The sequence below is a fragment of the Hyperolius riggenbachi genome, chromosome 2 (genome assembly GCF_040937935.1).
Source record: "Hyperolius riggenbachi isolate aHypRig1 chromosome 2, aHypRig1.pri, whole genome shotgun sequence".
NCBI classification, from domain to species: domain Eukaryota; kingdom Metazoa; phylum Chordata; class Amphibia; order Anura; family Hyperoliidae; genus Hyperolius; species Hyperolius riggenbachi.
This window is the reverse complement of record NC_090647.1, coordinates 318,313,693-318,339,773: the sequence shown is the minus strand read 5'-3', so window position 1 is coordinate 318,339,773 and position 26,081 is coordinate 318,313,693. Positions and strand designations below refer to the sequence as shown.

Sequence of the window (26,081 nt, the reverse complement as noted above, 5' to 3'; positions counted from 1 at the left end):
AGACACACAAAACAGAGCAATCTCACTAGATCAATGCTGGCCATGTTTTATTAGTATTGCAGTGATTTTACAAAATATGTTGTAAATGTTACATAGTTACATAGTTATTTTGGTTGAAAAAAGACATACCGTATTTTTCGCCGTATAAGACGCACTTTTTCTTCCCCAAAATGTTGGGGGAAAAGTGGGTGCGTCTTATGCGGCGAAGGTACGGATTTCGGGATGCAGAGGTGCGCAGGGAAGCACTATATACATTACCTCCTCCTGCCGCCGCGCTCCTGGCTCCAATCCTGGCTCCCCGATCCTCTTCCTCCATCTACCGCTGCCCGCTGCTGCCCCCGCCGAACATCGCTGGCCGCTTAATTAGCCGCATGGATACGCTATCAGCACACCACGTGCCGGGGTCACGCATGCCGCCGAACGCTGGCCGGTCCTAATTAGCCGCGCAGGGATACACTATCAGCCCACCACGTGCGCCGGGGTCACGCATACGCATGTGTGACCCGGCTCTCGCTGATAGCGTATCCCTGCGCAGCTAATTAGGACCGGCCAACGTTGTTCGCGGCATGCGTGACCCCGGCACGTGGTGTGCTGATAGCGTATCCATGCGGCTAAGACCGGCCAGCGATGTTCGGCGGGGGCAGCAGCGGGCAGCGGTAGATGGAAGAAGAGGATCGGGGAGCCAGGAGCGCGGCGGCAGGAGCAGGTAATGTATGTGTACTCAGGCTGCCTGCACAGGGGGACACCGGCACTGGAGGACACATGGACAACAGGGGGCCACAGGCACAGGGGACACTGCCACAACAGGGGGACACTGCCACAACAGGGGGACACTGGCACAATAGGGGGACACTGGCACAATAGGGGACACTGCCACAATAGGGGACACTGCCACAATAGGGGACACTGCCACAACAGGGGGACACTGCCACAACAGGGGACACTGCCACAACAGGGGGACACTGCCACAACAGGGGGACACTGCCACAACAGGGGGACGGGGGACACTGGCACAGGGGGACATGGCAGGCAGAACAGGGGGACACGGCAGGCAGAACAGGGGGACACGGCAGGCAGAACAGGGGGACACGGCAGGCAGGCACAGGGGGACACGGCAGGCACAGGGGGACACGGCAGGCAGAACAGGGGGACACAGCAGGCACAGGGGGACACAGCAGGCACAGGGGGACACAGCACAGGACCAGCACAGGGGGACACAGGAACAGCCAATCACTACACTGACCACATAGAGGAACATAGGCAGGCAACATGGGAACAACCAATTATAACACTGTCCCCTTATGTGGTGTAATAGTATGTAATGTAACTGGAAAGGGGGGGGGGGGGGTAAAAAGTCCTTAAGACACCCCTGCATCATAGACACACCTAGGTTTAGTTTTTTTTCTTTTTTTCCTGATTTTTGCCCTCTAAATCTGGGTGCGTCATATGCCGGAGCGTCTTATACGGCGAAGAATACGGTATGTCCATCGAGTTCAACCAGTATAAAGTACAACACCAGCCTGCTCCCTCACATATCCCTGTTGATCCAGAAGAAGGCGAAAAAACCCTTACAAGGCATGGTCCAATTAGCCTCTAAAGGGAACAATTCCTTCCCGACTCCAGATGGCAATCAGATAAAATCCCTGGATCAACATCATTAGGCATTACCTAGTAATTGTAGCCATAGATGTCTTTCAACGCAAGGAAAGCATCTAAGCCCCCTTTAAATGCAGGTATAGAGAGTTTGCCATAACGACTTCCTGTGGCAATGCATTCCACATCTTAATCACTCTTACTGTAAAGAAACCTTTCCTAAACAAATGGCTAAAACGTTTTCCCTCCATGCGCAGATCATGTCCTCTAGTCCTTAGAGAAGGCCTAGGGACAAAAAGCTCATCCACCAAGCTATTATATTGCCCTCTGATGTATTTATACATGTTAATTAGATCCCCTCTAAAGCGTCTTTTCTCTAGACTAAATAAACCCAGTTTATCTAACCTTTCTTGATAAGTGAGACCTTCCATCCCACGTATTAATTTTGTTGCTCGTCTCTGCACCTGCTCTAAAACTGCAATATCTTTTTTGTAATGTGGTGCCCAGAACTGAATTCCATATTCCAGATGTGGCCTTACTAGAGAGTTAAAGGGAACCTTAACTGAGAGTGATATGGATGTTTCCTGTTAAACAATACCAGTTGCCTAGCAGTCCAGCTGATCTCTGTGGCTGCAATAGTGGCTGAATCACACCCTGAAACAAGCATGCAGCTAATCCAGTCTGATTTCAGTCAGAGCACCTGATCTGCATGCTTGTTCAGGGGCTGTGGCTAAAAGCATTAGAGACACAGGATCAGCAGGTGATTCAGGCAACTGGTATTATTTTAAAAGGAAAAATCCATATCCTTCTCAGTTTAGGTTCCCTTTAAACAGGGGCAATATTATGCTAGCATCTCGAGTTTTTATTTCCCTTTTAATGCATCCCAAAATTTTGTTAGCTTTAGCTACAGCGGCTTGGCATGGAGTACGATTATGTTTTTATGAGAAGAACAATGTAACTTTAGAAAAGGTAGTTGCAATCATATGATGAACGTATTCAAAATGACAACTGCATTTATGCAAAGTAACTTTATTTGTTTTAATAGACGAGCAGCAACATTTTCATAAGACCGAATGTAATCTTTTTTTATTACTACTGATTAATAGTTGTCGGCCTTGCTTTCAAATCTATCAGTGTATTTGTCAGCACAAATTTCATGTAGTAAATAACACAAAAGTTGCACATAACCACATTTACTGCCATGCAGTTTTTAGACATTTTGCACTTATTAGGTTTACTTAGGATTATTAACAACAAAGCCTACATGAAATAAGACATTATGTATTTTTTTCCCCGTAATGAATTAGGCTTGAACACAAACAAAATGTAGTACTTTTTCTGGAGATATAACAAGTGAAGTATGTTAAAAAAAAAAAAAAAAAAAAAAAAAAGTGAAACAAAAAATAAAATATTTTTCTGTTGTGTTTTTTTTTTTTTTCAAAGTATTACATTTACTGACAAAAATGTTAGTTTGTAGAAGCCCTCTTTCTGCTGAATCCAACGATACCAGATATGTATTGGAACCCATTTTCGGTCCTGGAATAGGTGCAGCCAAGCACAGGTAGCCAGATGTAGGTGCAGCCAGTATAGGTAGCCAGCAATAGATGCCCCCAGTAGATGTAGCCAGGAATAGGTGCTCCAGTATAGGTAGCCGGTATAGGTGCCCCAGTATAGGTAGTAAATATAACTGCCCCCAGTATAGGTAACAGGAATAGCTGTGTAATAACTCACCTGATCGCTGGCTCCATGCGGTGTCCCCTCCATCAGCATGCTCCCGATCTCTGTATGAGGCGTATGTAATCACGCGTCATACAGGAAGAAGGGAAGAGATGGCTGCCGGCATGGAACATGGGCATTGAGCCAGTGATCGGGTGAGTAATTACACTCCGACCGCTACTCCAGCCACACAGGGAAGCAGAGGAGGTGGGACTTACGTGGAGGGAGAAGGGAATGATGCCGGCCCTGCTCCTCACTGCTTACTGGAGGAGAAAATGCCAACATACTAGGTACATTGCTGGTAGTTAGAGTCTTTGCTAGCCACAATGTACCAAGTATGTGCTTGGCAGGGAAAAGGTTAAAGTCATATCCCAGGGTCAACATAAAAACATTTATTGATCCACCGAAAGTCTTTACCACCTAAATAATCTAACCTCTGTGAAGCTGTCCCCCTACAATCAGCACACATAAAAAAATCCATCCTGTTTGATTAGTGCTATGTTTGTGCCCATCTGTGCTTCTTGCAATTTGAAGATAATAGTGCTTATTCTTTCCCAGCACTTATTTTTGTCCAAGAACTCCTCCCAGCTCCCGTACAACAGTGCATGTATATTAAACTGGTGTGGTTAGTGGTATGTTTGTGCTGCAAAAATAATTCTGTTTTATAGTTTTTCAGATATTCAAGTTTTTATTAAAGGGAAGGTTCAAGCAAAAAAAAAAAATGAGTTTTACTTACCTGGGGCTTCTACCAGCCCCATGTAGCCATCCTGTGCCCTCGTAGTCACTCACTGCTGCTCCAGTCCCCCGCTGGCAGCTTTCTGACCTCGGAGGTCAGGGCCACATTGCATACATTTTTACGCATTCCAGCTAGTGCAGGAACAAAAATGTACGCGTTGCACCACTAACGCGTAAAAATGTATGCGTTAATGTTCCTGCACTAGCGGGAATGTGTAAAAATGTACGCAATTCGGCCCTGACCTCCGAGGTTAGAAAGCTCCCAGCGGGGGACTGGAGCAGCAGTGAGTGACTACGAGGGCACAGGATGGCTGCATGGGGCTGGTAGAAGCCCCAGGTAAGTGAAACTCATTTTTTATTTTTTGCTTGGACCTTCCCTTTAAGGTCAAAGATTAACTCCCCCCCCCCCCCCCCCCCACAACAGTGCAAAAGCTGAGTGAACTTTTGACCTGTATAACAACTTGAACATTTAAAAAAAAAAAAAAACCATAGAATAATTATTTCTGCAACACAAGTGAGCACAACCATAGCACTACACAACCACTCATTTAACCATTTCAGGACAAGACCAATTTTCACATATCAGCGCTGCTCCCATTCATTCACCAATAACTTTATTACTACTTATCACACCTAAATTATCTATATATTGATAATTTTGTTTAGTAATTACCTTCTATGCATTTTAAAGGGAAAATAACTACTTATCACACCTAAATTATCTATATATTGATAATTTTGTTTAGTAATTACCTTCTATGCATTTTAAAGGGAAAATAAGGGTAAAAATAGGGGGGGGGGGGGAACACACTATTTCTCCATTTACATCTAGTATAGCTTTAAAATAAACAGTGTGAACTATAAGTTAAATCCACACATTTTATTTGTTTATCCATCCTGGTTATTACAACATTTAGATGATGTTCCTAGTACAATGTATGGTGACATTATTGTATTTGGAAATAAAGGTGTCTTTTTTTCTGTTTTTTGTTTTCTCATTGTACACTATCAATAATTCCAAAGCCTTATTTGCAAAAATAATAGTAATATACGCTCATGGCATACACATTTAAAAAGCCAAGATCCTAAGGTAACAATATATGATTTTTATTTTGTATTCTGTAACTGTTTTCATTTTACAAGCCTTTTATTTTGGTACAGAATATGCAAAAATGTTATTTTTGATTCAGTTTTGACTAAAAAAAAAAAGAATACCTAAGACAAGGGCCTCAACCCTAAAACTCTCTAAACTCTATTGTACTACCCATCACGGTTTAAATGTTACCACATATGTCTCAGTTTTCCTACAACTTTTCCAAGTTTGATCATAATCTTGAAAATGACTTACAATATGTTTTGATTGAGTTTCTCCATACCCATTTTTTATGTGATGTGGATCCAAGCTTTAAGATACACCAAAATATATTCTACAGCTCATCACTGTTAAGATTATACCACATGTGCCAAATTTAATAACAAACTGGTGGTGAACTCTCCACATTTACACTGGACTTATATATACGTCCTGTTGTCATGAAGTGGTTAATATCCGTGTGCTGTTGTATGGGGGCTGGGGACGATTGGGGACAATGTCCAATGTCGGGCCTAGGACTTCTGGGTTCTTGCTTAATAGTGTAAGCGTGAACGTATTAAATACAGTTGTCATTAAAAGGACACCGGTAATTTATTTCCTTTTAAGCAGTACCAGTTGCCTGGCAGCCCTGCTGGTCTATGTGACTGCAGTATAGGGCTGAACGGTTTCTCTGTTTTAAACTGAAACCGTGATCCCTGTCAAGACGATCGAGTGATTGTCAGTAGCTGCAGTTTACCCTGCAGCCCGCTGTGCTGCTCCGTATGGCTCCGCCTACAGCCTCTACCATCATATGCAAGAAAAACATATTTGGTATCACAGGTGTCAATTCTAAACTCAGCCAAAAGATGGCGCTGTTAGGAAGCAGTAACGCTGGTGGCTGTTCCTGAAAGTGATGGGCTGAGCTCTATAAGCCGGTTCCTTTGATCACACGTGGACTGTGGCCTGCATGAAATGAATGACAAGAAGCCAGTGAGTTCCTTGCATGTATCTGCAGTGAAGCTAACTGAGATAGTAGGTTACCAAACTGTCCATTAGTGTATAAGAAACTGCTGCTTCAATGGAGACAGAGTACCCTGCATGCGGATTTTTTTTTGCGGTGTAGTTATGAGTGAAGGCAGCACTGCAGTCTATGGCCAGGCATGTCACCTCTGTTGTTGTTGTTGTTATGATCAGTGAGGGCAGCACTGCACGCTGTGGCCAGGCATGCTACCTCTGTTGTAGCTATGAGTGAAGGCAGGAAGTACCTATGCTTGGCTACCTATACCGATGCACCTACACCTGACTTTCTATACTGGGGGCACCTATACCTGGCTGGCTGGCTTCCTACCTATCCATACTGAGTCTGAGGGCTTTTTTTTTATTTATTTTTTTCTTGCACATTGTGAATTTTTAGTACAAAAGCTTTATTTGAAAATAAAATCGCGAATTGAATAGAAATCGAGATTTCTGATAAAAATCGTGTAATTCAATCGGTATCTAAAATCATTCAGCCTTGCTGCAGTAGTGTCTGAATCACACCAGAAACAAGCATGCAGCTAATCTTGTTAGATCTGACAATAATGTCCATAACACCTGATATGCTGCATGCTTGTTCATGGTCTATTGGTAATTATTTAGTATTAGAGGCAGAGGATCAGCAGGATAGCCAGGCAACTAGTATTGCTAAAAAGGAAGTAAATATGGCAGCCTCCATATACCTCTCACTTCAGTTGTGCTTTAAGGCAAACTTTGTGCACGTGTTTAACAACAGGTAAAGTGAACATTTCTGCATAAATCTAGCCATTATGTGTACGTGTTCCCTGGCAACCAGACCGGGTACAAGAGATATGCAGATATGCCAATTCAATTGTTACTGGTGTAGCTACTATAATGCTTAAATGGTACCCATAGTGAAAGCAGTCGTGCTGCTCTGTTCCATTCAGCAGCTGCGCCCCCTCCAAGCGTCATGGATAGTGTGCACTTGAAATTTTTTGGGGAACTGTGAAAACCATGATCACTCCCAGCCATTGGAGTGCAGTCGAGGAAGCGTGCATCCCAGGGCGCAGCATGGAGCTTTTAGAGGGGACAGCAGTTAAATGGAACAGAACAGAACGACGGCAAGAGACCAGAAGGACTACAGGGGGCAGGAAGAAGACCCAGGTAAGTTAAATTGGACACATTTCTGTCACTTTAGGTTGCCTTCAAAAGAGGCACTGTAGTGACACATAGTAAAACATAGTCAATTCAGGATAACCATTTTTATGTTAATTATTCTGGTTTCAGCATCAAAAACAATTCCTATATCTACAAACTATATTGCTGTATATTGGTATGTAGCCATGCCCTCCCAGGGAAGTCACAGCGTAGGCTGTTTAGCTATGCAGAATTCTCTTCACAAAGCATTCTGAGAGCCTAGGTGTTTTTGTTTTTTTTAAAGTGGTCTTAAACTCAGAAGTCCTCTCTGCTCTAAAAAGATACACAACAGCATAATAACCTTTAAAACAAAAAACATTTCTTTGTTGCAGCTGATACAATTCCTGCAATAAATCTGCAATGTTTCTACTTCCTGATTCATGGAAGCAAACGTATTGTTAATAGCCTGTGCTTTCAAATCAGCTTATCTGCCATCTCTGCCCTGGCAGTCATGTGACGCAGGGGAGAGATAAAATTACAACTTGTGATTAGACACAAATGAGGGGGAATTAAACAGGCTAAACCAGGGGAACACACACTTTTTTGGCTCACGGGCTACTTTAAAAATGAGTCCACGAGATCTACCAATCCTACTCTCTCCCGCACAGTGTAACGAAACACACCTCCACCACCCTCCATCTCAGCATACATAGGCAGTCACCCATTCACATAATTCTTCTCCCCCCTCTTAGCCTAGCGAATAGCTGCAGAATACCTCTCTCCCATACAGTGTCATGGATTCCCATGAACAAGCATTGACCCATCACTAGTGACAAGTGCACAGCGATATGGCTAAATAGCTTCAGCAGGATTCTGAAGCTTTTTTTGGTATGTTTGAAGGGACTATGTAACTGCCTGTGCTGGGATAGGGTGGGGGCTATCCCAGCACAGGCAGTTACATAGTCCCTTCAAAACATAGCAAAAAGCTAATCCTTCTGAAGCTATTTGCCCATATTGCTGTGCACTTGTCACTAGTGATGGGTCAATGCTTGTCAGCGAGAGCAGAGCCGATGATCGTCAGTGTGGCTTCCCCCCTGTGGCAAGAGACACTTCCCCCGCTGGCTAGTGAGCTAATAAACCATTCTATGACATGCCACTGACCATGCCTGTCTCGTCTTCCCCATCAGCCTCTATACACTTCTTGCTCCCGCCCCCAGTTGTCACAGCCTGGAGGGGAGGAGACCCGGTCTCCTAATTTGCTGCTCTCCCCTTTAGCCGTGCCTCCCCTTCAGCCAAGCCTCTCCCATTTCTCCCTGATGCTAGCAGCACAATCTTGGCTGTGGGGCAGCAAAATTTGACAGGACGCAGCCAAGTGGCCACGATCTACTCAGCAGGCGGTCACGATCTACCGGTAGATCGAGATCGACCTATTGGGCAGCCCTGGGCTAAACTCTCTAAATACATACAGGGTGCATTGCTGTATGTTTTCCCTCTGTCCTGTGCAAGAGTTCAGTTCCACTCTAATGGCTTTGGAGCACGGAGTATACAAACATTCCGCAGAGCTGAACCTGACAGCACTAAAGATGCCACCACCGTGATCAATTTCAGAAAGAAAATCAGGTAGAGGAAAGGATGAGGAAATATTTTACAATGGGCAAACACTGACTGAATAATTTATAAAGTAATAATGTAAAAACGTATAACTAATCAATTTTGTCACTTACATTATTTTCAATACAGGTACTCCATAACCTAAAATCACTGAAGGTGGAATTTCCCTTTAACCCCCTTGCCGTTACAATTCTGGTGGCAAGGGGGCAGCGCAGCACTTTTTTTTTTTTTTTTTTAAATCATGTAGCGAGCCGAGGGCTCGCTACATGATAGCCGCTGACAAGCGGCATCTCCCTATCCACTCTGATCGACTGCGGCAATCAGAGTAAGCAGGAAATCCCGTTCAGAACAGGATTTCCTGCTGGGCTTCCCCGGTCGCCATGGCGACCGGGCAGGATGACGTCAGAGGGAATCCCGATCCACCCCTCAGCGCTGCCTGGCACTGATTGGCCAGGCTGCGCAAGGGGTCTGGAGGGGGGGGGGGGGGGCGGCGCGGCGAAGTGCAGGAAAAAAAAATTGTGAAAAATCGGCCCAGCGGGACTTGAGAAATCCTCCTACGCAGGTTACCCCGAGCTGAGCTCGGGATAACCGGCAAAGAGGTTAAATTAGTACAAGCTTATCACAAAAAGGACTATGTAACACAATTTCCACTGTGTTCTTACTGTGCCGTCTTACCCTTTCTATGAGGTCTGTTTCTCAACCTCTCTGTTATTTAACTGCACTGCACACAGTTCTAAACAGTAATAATACAATTATACAATAACATTTCTATAGCGCTTTTCTCCCATAGGACTCAAAGCGCTTAGGCTCTCTCAGATTCAGTAATTAGTAGGATGAAGTATTCACACAACAAAAGTTATATTTCTGCAAATGCCAGACTGAACAGGTGGGTTTTCAGTCTGGATTTAAACACGTCCAGGGATGGGGCTGTCCTGATCTGTTGAGGTAAGGAGTTCCAAAACGTAGGGGCAGCATGACAGAAGGCTCTGGGACCAAAAGTTTCCAAGTGGACTCTGGGTATGACTAGATTATTAGAACCTGTGGATCTGAGAATGCGGGGATTGCTACACAGCTGTAACATATCTTTCATGTATCCAGGGCCTAGATTATTCAGGGATTTAAATGTCAGTAGGCCGATCTTGAATAGGACCCTCCATTCTATAGGTAGCCAGTGAAGGGAATGCAGGACTGGCGTTATGTGGCAGTGACGGGGTTGGTTGGTTGGTTAGCAGTCTGGCAGCAGTATTCTGTATCAGCTGTAGGCGGCACAAGACCTTTTTTGGAAGGCCAGTGTAGAGAGCATTGCAGTAGTCCAGTCGGGATGTGATGAAGGCGTGGACTAAGGTTGGCAGATCTTCTGGGGGTATGAGGTGCTTGTTTGAGGTACATTTCCCCAGGGGCTGTCGAGTCGTTACAAAAATCCTCCGACTCCAAAGTTTATGAAACCACCGATTGACTCCAGGTACCCAAAATGGCTCCGCCGCAGACTCGACTCCGACTCATTAGTTTAATACGACTCATTCGTTTAATGGATTTGGTACAAAAATCATCCAACTCTGACTCCTCAGTTTATAAAACCACCAACTCCGACTCCAGGTACCCGAAATTGCTCAGACTGACTCCTCGACTGGCCCTGGATTTCCCACTGATATAGAGCAGATTCGATCACTGTGATCGAATCTGCTGTGAAATAGTCAATGCAAATGTTAACCGATTTCCATCTGTAATCGGTCGATTCAGTTGATCTGCCCAGGCGGAAAATTTTGTATGATCGCCGGCGGGTCTGGAGCGCATCATTAGCAGCGTTCAATTCGCATCAATAATCTCACCTGCTCTGTCGATGCGAGTCCCTGTGTCCGTGCAGTCCCTTTCTCTGTTTGGCCTTCTTCTCCATTTCCTTTTCACTTTTTGTCCCGTCCTGTAAGAAGGGGAAGTTCAAATAGTAGAGCACACTCTACTGCAGGGGTCCCCAAACGTTTTGGGTTGAGGGCCGGGCCAACATACTTCAGACTGCTGGGGGGCCGGAGTATACATAACATTATGTAGAAGTCTTTGTGGGCCAGACAGTGAAGCATACCCAGGTGACAACCTGCAGTCCAATTAGACAGCAGTGTTACCTGATGTGGAATTTGATTGGAAACCAGTGAATGACTGCTTTCTGGCTTCCATGTGGATGGGTGGTGCCAGGACTGCTATTCTATATGCGAACAACCAATATTTAAAGATGTAGCTCACCGCATCTATAAGTAATACATTTTGTGTGTGGAGGGCCGGTAAAAAAGCCACAAGGGGCCACATTCGGCCCGTGGGCCTTAGTTTGAGGACCACTGCTCTACTGTTTGAACTTCCACTCGGGACAAGAAGTGAAGAGAAAAAGGAGGAGAAGGCCAGCAGGGACCCGGGGACTGGCATAGGCAGACAGGTGATTTATTGCTGCTGGCCGGGGGAGCAGGGGAGGCGAGGCAGGCAGAGGCAGCTCCACAGGTTGCGAATCTATTTCATGCTTAAATCGATTCAAAATCTGTGTGTATTGTATGGGCAGCCATTAGATCCCTCTCTGATCAGATTCAATCAGAGATGGATCTGTCTGTTGTTCGATCTGGTGGCAATCGACCAGGGTATGGTAGCCTTAAAAACAGAATGAAGCATGCAGGAAGGAGGGAGGAAGGGGAAAAAAAAATCAACATTAATTCCGAGTTCCATGTATTAAAGGGGCACTACAGTGAAAAACTGTAAAATTTAAAATATGTTAAACATATACAAATAAGAAGTGCATTTTTTAAAGAGTAAAATGAACCATCAATTACTTTTCTCCTATGTTGCTGTCACTTACAGTAGGTAGTAGAAATCTGACAGAAGTGACAGGTTTTGGACTAGTCCATCTTTATAGGGGATTCTCAGGGATATATTTATTTTCAAAAGCACTTAGTGAATGGCAGTTGCTCTGTCCAACTGCCAAAAAACTGTGCAGGGAGCAGGAAAGCTGGCCAGCATTATTGTTTAAATTCTTTTTCGGGAATATCTTTATAAAGTATAAAAGCCTTGCTGAGAATCCCCTATGGAGGGATGGACTAGTCCAAAACCTGTCACTTCTGTCAGATTTCTACTGCCTACAGTAAGGCCCGGTTCACACTTGCGGTGGCCCTCCGGAATCGCCGTGCCGGAGCCGCACCGCCTGCAGAACGGACGGAACGGACGCACGGCATAGCAATTAAAGCCTATGCGTCCGTTCACATGGGTCCGTTCTGCAGAACCGGAGCCGGACCAGATCCGGGCCGGATCCGGACTCCGGCCTCCGTTCCAACATGCGCTATTTTTTCATCCGGCCCCTCCGGCAGCCGTATCCGGGGCGGAGCCGGACTGCACCATCCGGCCAATACAAACAAATGGGAACCGGAGGCCGCACAACACACTGGCTGAGAAATCCGGATCTTCTACCCCACTTCCTATGCGGATTTTTGCGGCGATATTGGCTGGGGACACGTGGGCAAGCATTTTGGAGTGGAGCAGCACGAGCTGGAGGTGTTGGCAGGATGTTGGCAGCATGTCGGAGGTGGAGGTGAGTGCTAAACAGCAGAGGGCCTGATTCCACAGGTCCCCCTTCTGCTGACCTCTTAGACCCCAACATTTTTTTTTTTTTTTACGTATATTTTGCCAAACGGATCCGGATCGCATCCTGATTACCACCTGATGCAACCTGACCGGATCCGGATCGGATCCGGATCAGAACCGTACGGTTCCGATCCGGATCCGGTCCGGATCCGGTCAGGTCATCCGGTCCGTTTGGCAAACAACCGCTAATGTGAACCGGGCCTTAGTGAAAGCAACATAGGAAAAAAGTAATTTATTGCTTATTTTACTCTGGAAAGAAAGAATGTACTTCTTATTTGTATATGTTTGCACATATTTTAAATTTTACAGTTTTTCGCTGTAGTGCCCTTTTAAGTATTACACAAATCTAATATAATAGAAATGAAACTATAAGCACTAAATCTAAAGCACTAAATCTAAAATAGCACATATATAAATCTGAAATGCACTTTTCTGAATTATTTTTGGAGTGTTTTCCTTCAAGCTATAGGCTTGATATAAATTTCTGTTTAGAGATCTAAAACATTTAGTTATTAAACGCTGCAAAAAAACAAAAACAAAAACAAATAAGGTAAACCAAATTAGAAAAAAAGCCTGTAAATCATTAAATTTGTTGAACACATGCAAGAGCTAAAGCACTAATTCAACACATAGCTGGAATTCTCTCAATTTCTGTTTAGTTTAGTCAAAATCCTACTGCTGCCAAAAACTCCTTTTTTGTACTTATTTACATGTGCAGATCTTAATTCTTTTCCAGCAGAGTTAAAAAAAAAAAACCCTGAAGGGCATTTGCCCAAACTATTCTAGAATAAAAACAATTTACAGTATATAGTTTTGTCCTTGTATGAACCAACTAGGATAAATAACTGGTCTTGGGGGGGGGAGGGGGAGGGAATATTCAATACTATCAACACGTATGCTCATACATTATTCTAGCAAATACAGCATTAGCCGACCCAAAAATCTTTATGCCAGCTTATATAGTGGCTTTATATAATATCTACTACAAACCAAACACACGAGATATAGTATGTACAACAATACTCACCCATATAATTGATGCGGACAACACTGGGCTCATCCAATCCAAGTGCACGTTTTCGTACATCCCACAGGAGGTTCGTGCAGCAATGGGACATAGTCCAAACGCTGTTACACCTTCAAACTGATTCTTTCAACTGCAAATAACAAAAACAGTGGCTTATCAACGGATTTCATATGTACTGAACCTTTTATTCACATATGAAGGTGAAGCCAACACTGAACAGACCATTATGTAATAGCAGTTACACAAAAACATATGTTAGAACTTCTGACACAGCAAAAACAAATTGAGGTATTGGAGTAAAAAGGAAATGTGGACAATTATTATTTGAACATACTAATTTAATGATTTCCCCAATGCATCTTTTTGGCTGAATGGGATGAAGAAGTAGTCTGGCAGAAGGTCACTCCCAGAGACTGGAGCCTTGACAGACCACACTATCTTTTTTTGTGCTCTACCACCCTCACCAGCTGCCCAATCACTGAGGATGTCTTACACAATCATTGACGGGGAGGGGGGGGGGGGGGGAGAAGGGGTGCCAGGGCACTCAACTATTTTAAATAAGTTACTGTAATTGCTACACATTAAAATTTGGAGTGGCTCACAAAAATTGAGATGGAGTACAAGCCAAAATGTGGCTAGGAAGGACACTGCAATTGTTAAAATAAAAACAAATATTCTTGTAAAGCAGTACAGCAGACCACCGCATAATTAGGGTGTCTAGGTGGAATAAACTTCATGAAACTGGACGACACTAAAGCCAGTTTTACACCTATGCATTTGCGTCGCATCACAACGTACAAAATGAAAATGCCTCACACATGACCCTGCGACAGATTGCACCAACAAGGTCATATGCATAGCTCCACCCCCCTGCCCAAAGACTTTCTCCCTGCTGGACAGGAAGTACATCACTGGGATTCCTGGATTTCCCCGTCATATTCCCTACCTCCACTGACAACATGCTTACAATTTCTGTATTATCCACTGACTTACATTACTTCCGCCACCACTGCAGAAGTCTGGTGGTAACATGCTGTTGACTTACGGCAGCCAATCGGGCACTTTCGGCGAGATGCAGTAAGCTAGGGATAGTCATGGGAAGGGTGTCAGATGCTAGCGTTCAGTGGAATGAGGGTATTCCATGTTCCTTCTTCCCAATTCTCACATACCACAGTATGCACAGTAAAGATTTGGAACACACTTGCCACAATGACACCAGAAAGAATGCGGCATAACATCAAAGTCATGAGACCCAGAGCCCAGTTTCAAAGAATGAGCAGAAAAGAACCCAGCAGTCACATGACTTCTAATTAAGGACTTTATAAGAAGTAGGATCTTATCACTGTGCCAAACATAGTAAAGTAAGCTACGATGTTAGCATAGATTAACTTCATGTCCACACACTCATCTATTACCTTAGTATGCTCTAGACCAGATGTGCCCACACTTTTTCCACCGATGAGCTGCTTCAAAAATTACAAATTGAAAATGATCTACCAGGTAGAATCTACTTACAGATGCAAGCCACAGCTGCAGCACATGCACATCACTTAGACGGGCAGTGTGGGATCTACCCAGAAGTCCTTCGCGATCTATGCAACGGGCACCCCTGCTCTAGACAATCAAAGATTATTTTCCAACAATTCTCTTACTTACAGCTCATAAACAGCCCGTTCCTTGGCTTGCACAAACCATGAAGGAATCCAACACAAACATATTTAGCCTCCCTGGCGGTAACCCCTAGTCAGGCTCAGGGTTGGAGATCAGCAGCTCAGAGCAGTAACCCCGAGCCAGACTCGTGGGGACCACAGCGAGGTCAATGCAGAGCTATGGCACACAGTGGACGTTTTCACTCACCTCCCCAGGGATCCAGGTGCTAGCAGCCATTCTTCTTCCTGTCCACAAAGGCTCTGCATCCCCGTGGAGAGATCACCGCATGTCGTTATGACAACAGCCGGCGATCTCATTATAGGGTTACTGTAACGATCGGTGTCAGCACACAGAGAGAATCTGATCATTGATGATCTGCAGAATCATCAATAATACACATGTATACTTGATTATGGATGATCTGCAGAATCACCAATAATACAAGTATGACTAACCTCTGGACACCTAATAAAGTGTAAGTGTTTGGTGTAACTGTAGGCTATCTCCCGTGAGGCGGGAGATACAGGCAGCTTGGCTGAGAACCACCTGAGGGGCAGGTGGCTCTGGGAAGTGCAGGGACTATCTCCTTGAGAGAGGGAATAGTGAGAACCTGGCAACCAGGGATATCTGGATATCAGATATAGACTGTACTGCAGCCAGTGGACTCCAGGGGAAGAGGCCACTGGCTGCTAACCGGCCGGACTCTGAGGAGCAGGAGTCCTAGTTGCAACTGACACTAGGTGGAATTGTGTCCCTGCTAGTACAGATAGACTGAGCACTCAAGGGGTGAGTGACAGCCTGGAAGGTCGGGCAGGCCAGGGCGGCAACACACGAGCAGAGAAGGTACAGAGACAGAAGGCTGATTCGGTAACCGGGTACAGGCAGGGTCTGGCAACAGGTAATCAGATATGCAGAGGTACCGAATCAGAAAGCAATAGAGAGGTCGACAGAGCAAATAGTCATAACAGAAATAGAGCAGAGTCCTAGTCTGAGGTGTGAGGTCCGTGGTCTCGACACCCAGGAACCAGTCTAAAGTATAACACAGTAATGACACAGTAATCCTAAGCTTGGGTGTGAGGTCCTTGGTCACAACACCCCGGAACTGGTCTAAAGTATAACACAGCAATAACACAGTAATCCTAAGCTTGGGTGTGAGGTCCTTGGTCACAACACCCCAGAACTGGTCTAAAGTATAACACAAGCGTAATCTGGCTAAGTGTGAATTCCCAGGTCCACCTGGTTCTAACACACTGTGGGATCTGACTGAGGTCTGAGTGCTCACACGTATGCATTCGCAACGGCAGACAACCTGAGACTGACCAGCGAGATCTATATATAGTGCAGCGCTCCTCAGCGCCACCCAGCCAATCAACAGCTGAACTGGGATCAGCTGATCAACCTGATCAGCTGATCCCTCTCCTACTGGCATAAAGGTCCTGCCTCCCAGCGCGCGCGCGCTCGTAGCTCTCCATCTGTGTGCACTAGAAGGCTCAGACAAACCAGACGCATGCTGCTGTGCAGAAACCCCCGGTCTGAACGCGGAGACAGCCGCCCCGCTGCCAGACCGCGCGGCGGCATCTCCACAATCCATTACAGTTACAGCGCCACTCTAAGTACAGCTGGATCCCAGAGAGGTGAGTAAGTGCTGGGGCTGCCGCAGATCTGTCTGCGGTATGATTATTTCCACATTTTAGGGTCTGAAAGCATGCTAAAAAAAAAAAAAAATTGTACCGCTTTTAGACACTGAAATCTGGAAATAATCATACCACCAGGGAGGTTAAAGTCCATTTCAGAAGAAATATAATTTTAAATACTGTATATTCTGGCATATAAGACTACTTTTTAACCCTGGAAAATCTTCTGAAAAGTCAGGGGTCGTCTTATACGCCGTATGTCATTGATGCCGGGTGATACCCCCTATCCTGTTACAGACCCTCAGATCTCGCTGCTGAGGACTGTAATGAAGCGGCGCAGGCGCACATGTGTGAGATCTGAGAGGCAGAGAAGGAGGTAAATAGGATACAAGGGCGGGCTAGAAGGGTGAAAGAGGCGTGTTTCATGGGCACAGTGTGATGTATTCTTCCATACCGCTCTGATAAACAGGTAGACAGGGAGAGTTGACCAATCCAATCAGTCAATCGCCTATATACTGTTATATACTGGGTACCAGATACAGGACAGCTCCAGTATCTGTTCATACATAGCACCAGTATATGATTATTATTTTTTAAATTTGGTGTGCGTTGGAAGAGGGGTAGTCTTATACGGCGAGTATATCCCAAACTCTATATTTTCACTCGGGGGGCTTGTCTCATACGCCCAGTCGTCTTATATGCCGGAATATACGGTACATAAATAGAAATCAAGAAATTGGTATTAAATATGTATAAATGGCTCAAGTACCTGGCGAAATATTGTATAAACTAAAAGGCAGAATCTGGGCAATACAGTGATCTCGTACGTCAACAATATAGTAAATTATGGAGAATTAAGAAGGGCACATGAGATCTTTCATATCTGACTTACTGCTAACAAAACCAGTGTTACATTCAGCAGAACAAGTATAGTGGGTCAGCAATCAGCCTAACAGAGATTTCAATGACCAAAACACTGCATCAGAGGTATTAACTTCAGAATCAGCATCAGTTTATTCGCCAAGTACGACAATGTCGTACTTGGAATTGCTTGTGGTTCACATGACATGGGCAAAAAGTGCATAGTGAAATAAAGCCGTAACATACAACCAATGCATACATTTCATTCCAGAATTACATTGGATAATGTGAATATTTATATTTTAACTAGTGTGAAAATGGGTTGGTAACGTCCAGGGTTTATATGTACATCTGTGTCCTCAGAGGATGGATTTTCCCTTGCTTCCTGTCCCGGAGACCTCCCTGTACCTCCGCAGGTTTAATCAGAAAATTGGAAAACCCAAAGACAAATCAAAATTTGACAGGTACATTAATTCCTGTGTCTCTTGGAGAGTTCTCGGCACTAACTATCCGGACATGACATGATGTAGATCCTCACTAATGACTACACATAATAGCAGTAAAAATCCCAAACATTTGCATCTCTTACCACTTGAGCAAAACCTAAAATCATTATTTTCTCCTATCATTGGGCTATAACTTCTAACAGCTACACCCCCCAAAGGTCGGCTCAGAATGTTTAACCCGAGGTGAGAGTGGTATGGAGGCTGCCATATTATGTTTCCTTTTAAACAATACCAGTTGCCTGGCAGCCCTGCTGATCTATTTAGCTGCAGTAGTGTCATAACATCAGAAACAATCGTGCAGCTAATCTTTTCAGTTTTGACAATATTGTCAGAAACACCTGATCTGCATATGCTTGTTCAGGGTCTATAGCTGAACGTATTAGAGGACAGCCTGGCAAATGGTATTGCTTAAAAAGAAATAAATATGGCAGCCTCCATAGCACTCTCACCTTGGGCTCACTTTAAGCCCAAACTAAAGGCAAATTCTAATAGCAATAAAGTTGATGAGTGAATATAAAAAATATGAAGCGAGTAAAAAAAATAAAAATAAAATAAAATGTTCAAAATAAATGGTATGCTTTATAATGCATTTTTTATTGAAAATTCAAAGGAAAAATAAATAATTATCAGACAAATGGAACCTTAACCTTATAGTTCACAGAACTTTTCAGACCCCATTTCCTGAACAGGAAAAGAGCCAGCGCTGGAGTCATCCTCTGTAATAAAACCAGTGTCTCTGCGCCCTGTGTGTGTTTCTGCGTCCGTGTGTGTCTGCATCCCGTGTCCGTGTGTGTCCCTGCGTTTGCGCTACTGCGCATGTGTCGCAGGGACACCCTTTGGACAGGGAGCAGGACAGCCAGGGGGCGTGCACACGCGCGCTGGTAGCGGTGACAGACCTAGCCAGTTTTTAAACTGGCTAAGGTCACTAGAGTATTTATATAGATGCAGGGCTGTGGAGTTGGTACAAAAGTCATCTGACTCCAACTAAGACTCCTCAGTTTATGAAACCACTGACTCAGACTTCAGGTACCTAAAATGGCTCTGACTCCTCGACTCTGACTCCTTAGTCTAATACTTACCAGGGCTGTGGATTTGGTACAAAAATCATCCGACTCAAGACTCCTCAGTTTGTGAAACCACTGACTCAAACCCAAGGTGCAGAAAATTGCCCCAACTCAGACTCCAACTTCGCCCTGTATAGATCGGTGTACAACTGCTGGCAAGCACAGCTTTAAAATAGATTTATACATTTTAAGAGAACCCAGGGTGAAAAGGGATTAAGGAAAAAAACATACATACCTAAGAAGAGGGAGCCCAGACCCCTCAACATCGGGGCTGTGCTCCTTTTTTGGCACAGGCGCACACGAACAAGAATGCCTGCGCAGTAGCAAGGAGTCGCTCTTGCATGAGCAGTTTCAGCTTACTGTGCAGGCACACTGTACTCACGCATGCGCAGTACGGCCACGATTGTGCCTTGATAAGAGCACGGCCCCAAAGTTCCGACGAGCCCTCGCCGGTAATCTTAGGGGGTCGTGCTTGGCGACAGGGGACAAGAGGATGGCATGGGAAGCCTCTATGGGATCCAGAGGCTTCTTGGGTAAGTATTTATTTTTGTACCAGAGGTTTGCCTTGGGTACACTTTAAGAATGCAGTGCCAAACGAAACACCCTTAATTTACACAAGTTTTTCTCAAAATTATTATAGCATACACCCCTTTATTAACCTGCTTAGCGGTAACCCCGTGCTACACATGGGGTAGCCGCCGCGGAGGATCACATGGCCCCAGGACTTAAAACAAAGAAACTGGTGCAATACGCTTTAGCTAGCGGTTCGCTAGCTAACCGTAAGCACAAAGTTGCTCCGGTCCCCCGCGGTTACTTCCGGGATACGTACGCCCCAGCGTTCCCACACCGACGCAGCCGCCCAATCGACTCCAGGCTTTGCGATAGCGGCGATCGGGATTGCGGCTGACGTCATGACGTCGATGACGTCAGCTCCGATCGTCGCCATAGCAACGCCAGAAGCCGATCGGGAAACTGTGCTCTTCGTGGGATCGTGGCGAGGTACGTATAGCCGGCGGCGATCGGCGGGCATGGGGGGGGGGGGACCGGAGCAACCTAATACATACGCTTAGCTAGCGAAATGCTAGCTAAAGCGGCTAAAAACATTTTGGGTCAAAAAAACCTCCCGGCGGACGCAGACTCAGAAACTGCGTACCGCCAAGGGGGTTAGTGGATGCATTGGCCAAGTACACCAATTGTAGGTAACATCTCAAGTATGCAATAACACATATATATCCATTTCTTAGGATTACTTCATCATTGTGTAAAATGCTTTTCAAGCATTCACTAACTATAAACACCTAGGCCTCTTTCAGATGGAAGGCCGAACTGCATGCTTGTCAGGCAATTCAGCCTCCTGTCTGCCGTCCATGAACACCATTTGGGTGCAATCAAAATGCAGCCTAATGCAGGATTTGTAACACCATGACACATGATGGTGTAACTATGTGGCAGAAAAATGTTCAAGTATACATTGGGGGCAACTAATGTTATGCATACAATATGCTGAGAACGTAAGGCTTACACTAAACAATGTGTGCTTCCACAATTTATCAACCTCAAATATGGGGTTAGTTGGGTTTCAAGAGAAACTTGGGTCATATCTTCTAGTTACAGCAATTTATCTTTATCATCACTTTGTGCAATTCCAGTTCAGATGGAACTGTGCAGAAACTTCAATGAATGAAGGCATAATAGATTGATTTGATTATAAAGTATTAAAAAGAGAACTGTAGAGAGAGGTTTATGGAGGCTGCCATATTTATTTCCATTTAAGCTATACCAGTTACCTGGCTATCCTGCTGATCCTCTGTCTCTAAGGCCTGGTTCACACTTGCGTTTGCAACCCAAACTGTCAGTTGAAACGGATCCATTGAAGTCCGTTCCAGTCCGGCTCCCTTCCGGTTCCGTTCAGTTTCCTTTTTTTCATACGTTCTGCATACGTTTTAGATCAGTTTCCGTTTTTTAAAGAGATAAGATGTATATATACCTGGGGTCTGGAAGGTGTGGAAATGCACTGTGGTCATTGTTGGACAGAGTCTGCTGTGTGGACGTCATCGTTGGAGACAGAGACTGCTGTGTGGACCATGAATTCAGTGTATCGATACAGCTTCTGGATTGGAATAGCATCGTTCCTGATATTTACATGGACAATCAGGGCCTCTATGCTGTATGGTCTGATCTCTGCCATCTTCTCCAAATAATAGAACACGAACTGGGAGGAATCCCAGTCAAACCCTGCTGGGCACATGTGTCAGCAAACAAAGATGGCTGCTGTACCATAGAAAGCATACAGGAAGAGGGCCAGAAAGGTCTGTTTTTATAGGCAGTGTGTGGTCAACTTCCGTTTTCCATTAGTTCCTATTGAGCTGCAAAATAGGGTCTGCAGCATTTTTCTGGACCGGCCGCCGGAACGTAAAATCCAGAAGGAAACGGATCCGGTGAGACGGATGTGTACAGAACCATAGGTTATCATTGGATCCAATCTCGTCCGTTCCGTTTGTACAGTATACGTTCCGGATCCAATCCGGGAAAAAACGCACGTGTAAACCGGGCCTATTACTTTCAGCCATAGACCCTGAACAAGTATGCAACAGATCAGGTTTTTCTGACAATTTTGAAAGATATGACAAGATTAGCTGCATGCTTGTTTCTGGTGTGATTCAGCCACTTCTTCAGCCAAATAGATGAGCAGGGCTGCCAGGCAACTGGTATTGCTTAAAAGGATATAAATATGGCAGCCTCCATATACCTCTCACTACAGTTCTCCTTTAACCTCCTTGCCGGTTTTCCCGACCTGAGCTCGGGGTAAAAAAAAGAAGCTGTTAGCGGTGATCCCGAGCTCAGGTCGGGGTAGGGAGTGCAGCGCTTTACCTTAAGTTGTGGAGTCCCGCGCGCGATCGCACTGTGCAGCGGGACTCCAGCCTCTCTCCCCGGCAGTGTGGGGTCTTTCCCTGGCCGCCGGGATCCCCATGTCCCCGCTATTCTTCCGGGGACCCGGCGGCCAATCGGAGTGGCGGTGTGACGTCACGGGGGCGGGGCTAATATTTAAAACGAAGTTCTCTATATTAGAGAAATATAGAGAAGTTCGTTTATATGCATATTAGCGCCATCTTGTGGTCAAAATGATAACTGCAGCGCTGGAGCCCAGGAAGGTACATTTTTTATTCTGCTGCAGATCTCCCTGCCAGAATGATTTTTTTCAGGTTTTAGGGTCTGAATGAGTGGAAAAAAAAATGCACCTCTTTTAGACCCTAAAATCTGGAAAGAATCAGACCGGCAAGGAGGTTAAACAATGACTGCATTACTATTTCATTTGAATCCAGGCAGATGATAAATTGGTCCACGACTTCTAGCTTATTTTGGTAGATTTTCACTCAAAGACACGTTCCTTTTCTTTGTAAAATTCAACCTGTACTTTGTACAGTTACAATAACAAGCAGGACCAACTACAAGTAACCCTACCATAAAAGAAATGCAGAGGAGAAACTAAATGCCTCCTGTAAATGCAAGCTCCCCATAAAGTACATGAAATGATTTGTTTCATGAACTGCCTGGCTCTACATGTTTCATAAATCAGTGTTCAATTCATCAGGAGAATGTCTATAAATCATTTGTTTGCAAGTAGGCCACTAAATTAACATAGGTAGTTCCAGCCCCGCACAACTGGAGAATAGGAAACAGGGACCATATATAATGATAGCATCCTGTCTATAATTATGACTTACTGTTTCCTGTAAATCCATCCAGGACAGCCACAAACCTTGTGTACACTGTCACCAGACACCATGGCTGTGGAGTTAGTCAGAGCAATTTTTGGGTGCCTGGAGTTGGTGGTGTCCTGTGGCTCCACCCTGAGAGAAGTGATGACAACTACCCCCCTGCCCCACACATATGCCTGTGGAGCCACAGGATAACCAGGAACTATACCCCAGAGCGGGAACGGACAGCGGGAACCCAGTGATACGGATAACCTCTATAGGCCTTACCCGGAAGGCACGGGGGAGAGCCCGTTAACCACTCTAAACGCTTGTACCAAACCGCATGTTTGTGAGTATATTTTATGGAATAAATTTGTTACAATTTTTACGGAGTTACACTATGGACTATTTATTTCCTCTGTGAGGTACATTGGAGACATTTACCCTCTGTGAGGACTATTGAAGGTATCCAGACTTCATTTGTGTCATCTATCCTAATGGAGGTATCACCCTACACAGACAACAGACGGCGGATTTCAACTAGAAATAGCCTTGAGACGCTAATGACCAGTCTGACAGTGGTCCATCTGAATTGGTGAGTGCGGTCCTAAAGGGGATAAGTTGATCTTCATCTATTTATCAATGTGGAGCGCTATCTATACAAAAAACTATACTAGTATATAGTTGAACATCATAGCTCACTAACAAACTTGTCCCTGACATCGTGGAACACCTATACACACTCAGGATTACACCCGAAAATGGTCCCAGTGCAGTACCAGAGGGGTGTTGGAAATACAGAGAAGCCTCTGGGCTTCCCCTACTTTTTTTTCTGAGTTCAAGTACCCTTTAAAATCAATGTTATGGTTTCTGGTAAAGAGTGCAACACTTCTGTGAATCAGCTGGGGGGTATTTGTACTGCACTGTGCACCAGTGAAGGTTGCAGAAGTTTCAGAGTAAAAACATTCCACAACAATCACATGTTGTGTCATAGATATCTGTGACAGCTGCACGCAGGCACACAGTGTACAAACAACAACAGCAAGCCTGGATGTAAACTAGCCTGAAGTTATGCAGCATCCCCAGACCCTGCAAGAGCTATTCATAGACCTAACTTCACCGAGCTCCCTGAGAGAAGTGATGACAACTACCCCCCTCCCAGACTGACATTGTATATGAAGGCAGCTCACCGGATTGCTGCTCTTCTACAACGGCTCCCACGATAAAGTTTTCCAGCCAGGAGGCCAGTCAATGCAGCTCTGTTCCGTCCACCATGTATAGGAGTGTGCACTGCTCCAGGGAGCCGAGACTGAGCCTTGCCAGGTGATTAGAGCCAGCAGCTGAACAGGAAGACAGAAATAGAACAGAGCCTAGGATGGAAATGGAAACACTCACAAGAATACGTCACACATCAGGACGTTCCATGCTGAGGAAGATCTGCAGCAAGACATGCTCCCTGGCCACAGATCTCTCCCTACCTCCAGCTGCTCTCCTCCTCCGTGCTACATGCAGCAAATCTGCCTGGCTCTCCCCACAGCCTTCCTTCTGTGACCGCTGCCTCTGGTGACAAGTGGCCTCCCCGCCCCTCCCCGTCTCCTCCCTGCAGCCTCTCAGCTTTCCCTGCCAGGCTCTACGTAACCTTAGCTCTGCTCTGTGTTCTCCTCTGGTCACATGAGCGCCAGTGGGCGGGGATTGTGTGTGCTACACAGCTTCATAGTAGAGATGGGAAGTTCGGATCTTTTCAATGATCCGGATGATTCGAATCGGATCATTGAAAAGATCCGGATCTTTGATCCGAATCTCGGATCATTTTACTACCGAAGCATTCGGGGTGAGATGACTAGCAGGACAAGAGAAGGGGAGGGGGGTGGACACACAGAGAGAAGGGGAGAAGATGGACAGAGGGCAGGGAGTGGACAGAGAAGGGAGGAGGGACGAGCAGAGAGCAGAAATGTTTGTGCACACAATACCCACAATGCTGCAATCATATGCTTTACATGTATTTATTTCACCTATATGTTCATCTGTACACTTTGAAAGAAAAGGTCGCACAGTGAAAGAAAGCATTCCCAGAAGATAAGTGCAGCTGTTTAGTGCCGAGTGCAGGAGGATTATATTGCCTTTCAATCACACTGTCTGCAAAGTTACTGAGCTGTGCTGAGCCAAAAGCTTCCAATGTGTTCACTATGCAGCACTACGGAACAGCCAGCCTGTAATGAGAAGCACGTTTCAGCCAGTATGTGTGCTCTACACATATCTGGCAGTGGCACCCATGTCCCCTCTCTCTTATCTACCTGCTGTCCCTACAAGGCTGCCTCCCATCCAACAGAGCGACCCATCTCAGCTCTGCTTCCAGGTCCCCGCTGCACGCTGAGAGGGGGCGTGTCGCTCCTGGCCCCGCCCCTTTTGCGATCCGAATCGTTCATTTTGATGATTCGGATGATCGACTCATTAAATAGATTCGGATCAAAGATCCGAATCGTTCATGATCCGGACAACACTACTTCATAGACAGTGCTAGGCGGGGATAGCATAGATCGGAGCAGAATGAAAGTTCGTGTTCCTTTTACCTCGCTCACTAGCGCCTTATATTGGCTGGTTGTCGTCATTCAAGGATTATTTTTCTCTGGAAACAAATTGCTATGTTCATCTTTCTTAAAGTGGACCCGAGGCTGAAAAAGTACTGTAGAAACAAGTGAGACACCTGGGTAGAGGGAAGCCGCTGGATAGACCAGAAGTCCTGTTTCATCATCAATCCCACGGCTGTCACATGCAGATCAGTGTTGCCAAACGTCAGTAAATTTACAGCCAGCCAGTGAAAAAGTAAACAAATCTGGGCTGTCAGTAAAGTCTGTGTCAACTTTGTAGCGTCAGTAAAAAAAAAAAAATCTTTCTTCCCCAGTAGATTACAGCACTTACTGCTTATCAGTTCCAGTGTCACTCTGGAATGTACACTGCTCTAGGTAAGCACATCCTTAGGCGTACGAGAGAGAACGGCGCCGGAGACTCATGGGCGTCCGCAGAAAATTTTCCAGGGGGGGGCAAAAAGGAGGGGCGGTAAGCTGTGCGGCGCGCGTAGCGCGCCGCGCCAAAAAATGGGTGTGGCCAAGGACCAGAATGAGGGTGTGGTCACGGGTGGAGCTAAATTTACATGAATTAAGCAATGGTG

General features: G+C 45.3%; 1 protein-coding gene across 7 annotated transcripts in view; it reads right to left on the bottom strand.

Annotated features, from left to right (window-relative positions):
• The window catches only part of DCAF6 (DDB1 and CUL4 associated factor 6), a 110,654-nt gene extending 86,146 nt beyond the window's left edge, over positions 1-24,508 (bottom strand). For 2 of the 7 annotated variants that reach the window (XM_068269189.1, XM_068269195.1), the window contains exons 1-3: positions 24,391-24,508; positions 24,103-24,252; positions 13,500-13,629 (exon numbers count right to left, since the gene is read on the bottom strand). In XM_068269189.1, coding sequence (XP_068125290.1) covers positions 13,500-13,590 — 91 coding nt within the window. In that variant the 5' untranslated portion in view covers positions 13,591-13,629; positions 24,103-24,252; positions 24,391-24,508. Of the gene's footprint in view, positions 1-13,499; positions 13,630-24,102; positions 24,283-24,307 lie in introns of all 7 variants that reach the window. The other 5 variants (XM_068269194.1, XM_068269196.1, XM_068269190.1 and 2 more) reach the window with 4 other exon arrangements.
• Between the last annotated feature and the right edge of the window lie 1,573 nt (positions 24,509-26,081).